At 39.7% G+C, this 6,007-nt stretch overlaps 2 protein-coding genes across 3 annotated transcripts in view; one reads left to right on the forward strand and one right to left on the reverse strand.

Annotated features, from left to right (window-relative positions):
* LOC111448697 (shaggy-related protein kinase zeta) overlaps positions 1 to 1,663 on the forward strand; it is a 5,869-nt gene extending 4,206 nt beyond the window's left edge. For both annotated transcript variants that reach the window (XM_023088392.1, XM_023088393.1), the window contains exons 10-12: positions 380 to 463; positions 727 to 828; positions 1,125 to 1,663. In XM_023088392.1, coding sequence (XP_022944160.1) covers positions 380 to 463; positions 727 to 828; positions 1,125 to 1,220 — 282 coding nt within the window. In that variant the 3' untranslated portion in view covers positions 1,221 to 1,663. The remainder of the gene's footprint in view (positions 1 to 379; positions 464 to 726; positions 829 to 1,124) is intronic.
* A 708-nt stretch (positions 1,664 to 2,371) lies between these two features.
* LOC111448200 (reticulon-like protein B17) lies at positions 2,372 to 5,013 on the reverse strand. The gene is made up of 8 exons (XM_023087666.1): positions 4,421 to 5,013; positions 4,185 to 4,338; positions 4,018 to 4,092; positions 3,790 to 3,934; positions 3,618 to 3,687; positions 3,462 to 3,527; positions 2,828 to 2,950; positions 2,372 to 2,745 (listed from the first exon to the last, which is right to left on the reverse strand). The coding sequence occupies exons 1-8, from the start codon at positions 4,896 to 4,898 to the stop codon at positions 2,573 to 2,575; spliced, it is 1,284 nt and encodes a 427-aa protein (XP_022943434.1). The 5' UTR covers positions 4,899 to 5,013; the 3' UTR covers positions 2,372 to 2,572.
* Positions 5,014 to 6,007: the final 994 nt, after the last annotated feature.

Consider the following 6,007-nt stretch of genomic DNA (forward strand, 5'->3'; position numbering starts at 1 on the left):
TTTTTTTTTTTTTTTTTTTTTTTTTTTTTTTTCCTGTAGGACGTGAAAATATGATTAGAAAAGTCTTCCTGCAAACTGTGAGCTCATAAATGTCATAAAAAAACTCAGTGGTCTAAGAGCTTTAGTTAACCTGCATGTAGCTCTAGTTATCTTTCCATGTACGGTGCAATTTAGAGATTGCCTGATTACTGTACATGATGTGAGTGTTCGGAATTGGGATTTCCTAAAAACTTTCCTCGTATTCTCTGTTCTTCTCTTCATGGAATGTAACTGTCATCGTAATGGGTTTTGTGCTGCACTGTTTTGGGTGCTGGAACAATGTCGGGTTTTCGATCTTTTGCTCCAACATTTCTACAGTTGAAATTGTTATTTTGTTTAGGTTTTTCACAAGCGAATGCCTCCTGAAGCTATTGACCTTGCTTCACGTCTGCTTCAGTATTCTCCTAGTCTTCGCTGCACAGCTGTGAGTTGAACCGCTTTTCACTCTTCATCTGAATTCTAAGTTACATGCAATGCTAATGTTGGACTTTTTCATCATAAATCAGTCCTATAATAAATTTCGTGAAGAAGATAATTGCACTTGGCATATTTCATTGTATCATGTCTTTATCTAGCCAAAGATATCCCCATTCAGGACTTTGGTTTTTGGATATTAAGGAAATTCCTGTTCATGATACTGAATGTGATTGTCGGCTTTTACTCATCTTTTCTTTCTGTTCATTTCAGCTAGAAGCGTGTGCGCATCCTTTCTTTGATGAGCTACGGGAGCCCAATGTCCGCCTCCCTAACAACCGCCCATTGCCCCCTCTATTCAACTTTAAGCAAGAAGTAAATTAACCTTTCATTTTATTTGCTATTCCAAACAAACTTAAGATACCGCATAGGTTAAATCCAAGACTTCTCTTTGTTTGAATTTCATAAAACTAATTCATCATATACTTAGAGAATATCTAATTGCAAGTCTGTTCTGCTCCTTTGTTACGGCATCTTAATGATATATTTACTTTTCATGAGATTCTACATAGATCCTAACGGCAATTTCCTGGATGAACAAAAGAAAATCTATCAAGAGGAGAAGAGTATAAAATTTCAAACTGACGTTTCATCCTGTCATCTTAATGCAGTTAGCTGGAGCATCCCCTGAACTGATCAGCAGGCTGCTACCAGAGTACGTGCGAAGACAGATTGGTCTCAGTTTTCAACATCAGGCAAGTACATAAAATGAAGACACGAATCAACATATAAGTGCCGTTTACTGGGTGGATGGACAAAATGCAAACAAAAGCACCTTGCAGTCTGGATATAACCAAGTATGTTGGCCAAACTCTGCCCTGAGAAGATTTTCAAACGTACCACTGGCTGTTTGGCTTAGCGTGGAAAATGGTGATTTTAGCCAATACATATTGATTTGTATTCCCATGTCTAGATTTTTTTTCTTTTTTTTTTTTTTTCCTTTTTCGATCCATAAAATCGGAGAAAGCTGTATGACAGAAATGGTTCATGTCTGGCTAGGCAGGGCCTCCTAAAAAAGCAAGCTTAGTAGGAGCTCGTGGAGCTTATTGGTAGCATGGAATTCGAGTTGTTTTGTCCTGATAAGTATTCTGTACGTATCATTTAGTCTGTTTCCAAATCATATTTAGTATTCGAGCTTACTTTTCTTCCATTTGTTCTTCCATGACTTTGCTAACTGTATTTTGTTATTATCTTCATCCTCCATCCTCTTCCGATTTTCCTGACATAACTGATCGACCTGACTCGATCGACATTGACGAAACCTATTTAATATAGAGCCTTAGCATATACTTGATGAAATGACCAATTTGGTTCGATTCTTTTTTCAAAGAACATATTAATTACCGTTCAGTTCAATTTTACTTTACATTGTATATTTATATTACCCTATTACCCCGTCAGGCCAATTCATTGCATTTTCCCGCAGAAATGTAGAATCATGGTCACTGTTCTCACCTCTTGATATAACTCAAAAGTTTATAGGTATAAATTAATTTTTTCTCTAATTTTTTTCTAACTCGGGATCAGTTTCTCAATTCATCGAAACAAAATGGCAATGACTTGGACGATAGAATCCGATTACTACATGTACGTTAAATGTTGTCGCTAGGGACTGGTTAAGCAAAACAAAGGTATGGCCCAAAATGATTTGTTTAAATGAAGACTAAAGTTTACCACATGTGGTTAATATACCATATTAATGAAAAGAACAATTACTTGACCTATAATTAGGACACACTAGGTCTCAAAAGCTAGACCCGCCACCGCCACCCCCACCCATGAGACTAATTTTCATGAGAGGACCCAAATGTCAAATCTAACTTGATATGAGATTTTCAGTGTAAGAGCATAATGCAGATTTGAGCTGAAAGATGTTAGAATCAATCAATTAAATTTGAGAAGGAGAAGACTAACACATTCCCAGCCAAGCTAAGCCAAGGTTGGTGAATATAGCTCAACTGTATTTGGCAGTTACTCCATCCCTTAAGGTCGGAGGTTCAAACCAAAAAAAAAAACACAACACAGCCGATAGTGCAGAACAAGAAGCAGCAAAGCCAAATCAAGGCTGGCGATGGGGTTCCGCCACCACTAGAGCTTGCCTCTGCTCCTCCTCCTTGCCTTGTTCTACTAGAACCAGTGCCTGGCACTCGTCCTCTTGTACGTCTACAGCTTCCGGTTCCGACGACACTATAAATTGCCGGCAGTATCGAACTATAACTAGAGCTATGAAAGCTGTAACAACAAATCCTTAAAGAGCTTAATAATTATCATTTACTGAATGAAGAACATTGACAACATCTTACAGGGTTCTTACCTGTGAAAATTCGGGTCTTTAGGGATGAAAAGTTCCAGAACACTGTGGCTGCTGATCCTACCACTACTTTCTTATGCGAGCAAGCTTCCCATACTTCAAACATCCTTTGTTTCACAGCATCGGCTGTTAAAATTTAAACCCGATAATCATCTTCTTCGGCATCACATTATAATTATAAAAGTCCCAAGTCCACCCCTAGTAGATATTATCCGCTTTAGCTCGTTGAGTATCACCGTCAGCCTCAAGGTTTTAAAATGTGTCTACTAGGGAGAGGTTTCCACACTCTTGTAAGGAATGTTCTGTTCTCCTCTCCAACCGATGTGGGATCTCACAATCCACCCCATTAGGGGCCAGCGTCCTCGCTGACACATTGCCCGATGACTGACTCTGATATCATTTTGTAAAAGCCGACGCTCACCACTAGTAAATATTGTTCGCTTTGGCCCGTTACGTATTGCCGTCAGCCTCACGATTTTAAAACCCGTATGCTAGGAAGAGGTTTCCACACTCTTATAAGGAATGTTTCGTTCTCCTCTCCAACCGAAGTGGGATCTCACAATGGACTCACAATAATGCAAATGCATAAGCAGCTACAGCTATGTTTGAGTGGGAGTTTCCTAGAATTGCTGTATACCTTTGCTGTTTATCTTAATTTGGTAACATGAATATAGCTTTGGCACAGAGAAACTGGTAAAGAACCCTGCAAGTAAATGTTGATTAAAGTAAGTAAAAATAAATCAACAGGAGATTTTTAAGCAAGTTCTGAAATGATCTTAGTTATAGTATATACCAATTGCACAGAGTCTTCTAAGAGTAATAAGATGTCCATACTCAGCTCCTAAAATGAGGAATGGAGCTACCTGCAAACCCAGAAAGATTTGTATCACATCCAACCACAGAAGTTAAAATGATTTGTTAATTGACATTGTTGAATGATCATGGATGTTAAGTTTTGTGGTTACTTTCAGGGTCATCTCTGCCTCTCCACAGAAAAGCTCCGTTATGTTTGAAATGACAAAGTTTGCAGCTGGAAGAACCAGCTTCACCATGCGGAGTATGTCGTCTTCTTTAAGCTTGAAGTCGTTGTGTTTCTTTTCCACATTGTTCCTATAATTTCAAATTTTATCTTAAGGAAAGAAAGAAGGATTGGTGGGGTTTTGATGTGATTAAAGATTGATTAAGAACTGTACCTTTGACAGATTGAATTGGAGACAAATGCAAGGCCAAGAAACAGAAGTCCAAGATGCGAAACCGCCGAGAAAATGCTGCAATCATTGATATTAGAACTGTTATTAAATGATCACACGCTCGAAAGAAACTCTAATGGTTAACGATTACTCGAGTTAGAGAGGCAGACCTAAAGCTAACTCCTCTAGCGAAGCAAGAGGAGAAGAAGAATAAAGAACCAAGTCCAAACCAAAAGCTAGACTTCGCCGCATCTTTCCACATGATCAGATCAGTTATCAGCTGCCTGATTCGATCCAGACTACCATTTTCGTCATTATCAAGCTCTATTATACAGACAAGAACCACTTCAGAACAGAGAGAAAGCAAATAAATGAATAAAAGAGAATAGAAAAATCTTTGATTTACTTGGAGTTGAACTCGAAGGCATCGTTGGAACTGGAACCAAACTCAGCTTGTCCTTCTTCGATCTCCCGCTCTGCCTTTTCTTTCTAGTCTTCACAAACTCTTCCGCCAAAGACAAATCCCTTTCTTCTCTAATCTCCACCTCCGATCGTCTTCTCGACCTTCTCACGCTCCTCGGAGAAGCACAGCCCAGAAGCCCAAATGGGAGGCCGCGGGTTTTACACCTTCTCCGTGCGGCGGCGGCCTCCATAACCTCGTCGTTCATTTCGAACCGATCCACGAGACGGGACCTGGATTTCCTGAGAGTGGATGGCGACAGAAGCAAGGGCTGGTGAATGGAAGGGGAGTGGGTTTTGTTGGGCGGCGAAGAAATGGTTTCGACTGAGAAATGGGGAATTTGGTCGGCTTCAATTGCGAGACGTGCGGCTGACTTTGTTCGAGATCGAGGCTCGGAGCGGTGAGACGGAGGAGTGAACTCCATGGAGGAGAGTAGTTGCTTTAATGGAAGATTTCGCTTCTGAATCGCAACGGTTGCGAGTTTCTACTCCTGGCTTTGATTTTGATTTTTGAAGGCGAGGGAACTTAAACTCAAGCCCCATGCTGAGTCGCTGACTTGGAACGGATATGCATTCCTTTTACGACACCGTTTCGCCTTTGTCTTTTTTACTCTTTTATTTCAAATCTTGAGGGTGGGACAAAACGTGCGGCCCACAGACGGCGCCAACGGTAGCATTTTGGATCATTAGAATTATTGATCTAAGTAGTATCCAATTAGTTTTTAAAGGGGGGCGACGAGTTAAGTTAATGAGTTGGTGTTCGGACGATGAGTTAAGTTAATAAGTTGGTGTTCGAGGGATGAGTTAAGTTAATGAGTTGGTGTTCGGGCGATGAGTTAGGTAAATGAGTTGGCGTTTGAGAGATGAGTAAAGTTAATAGGTTGATGTTCGAGGCGATCAGTTAGGTTAATAAGTTAGTGTTTGGGGGCTTAAATCTTGAAGTCGCCGGAGTTCAAGAAATAAAAAAAAACATGCAACAACTTTAGAATTAAATTACAAAAGAATCTGATACTAATGGAGGAACTAAAATCGAACATGTTTTAAACATTGAATATTTAATAATTAGAAAAGATTAACTTATTTAAAGTTTAAAATTTCATATTAGTGCCACCCAAATGCTCTTCTATGGGTGACAGGACAATAAGATAATCAATAAGATATCAAAGCTAGGTGACACAACAGTGATTGATAGTATTACTCTCAACTTTATGATATCACATCAAAGAACACGAGACAGTGAACAGTGAACGCTTCAAGATACTTCAGGCAAAGTACAAGGTTAAGATATCATCCAATCAAGTCTAAACAAGTTTATTTCAGTCTTCGAAACTTGAACCAAAATAATATTTTAACCTTCTTTTAGGTCTAGATATAGGCAGGAATTCAGGAACGAAGTCCCGAGTAGAAGTGTACAGTGTAGAGCTGCACAAATGATATGGACTTTTCAGTGATGGCATCCTCCTAGTCCTAGGGGGCCGGGGGAGTGTTCTTACTGGGGATGGATATGAGAGTTTTGGCACCCTGGGAAAGGTAG

The sequence above is a fragment of the Cucurbita moschata genome, unplaced genomic scaffold (assembly GCF_002738365.1).
Source record: "Cucurbita moschata cultivar Rifu unplaced genomic scaffold, Cmos_1.0 Cmo_Scf00010, whole genome shotgun sequence".
Lineage (NCBI taxonomy): Eukaryota > Viridiplantae > Streptophyta > Magnoliopsida > Cucurbitales > Cucurbitaceae > Cucurbita > Cucurbita moschata.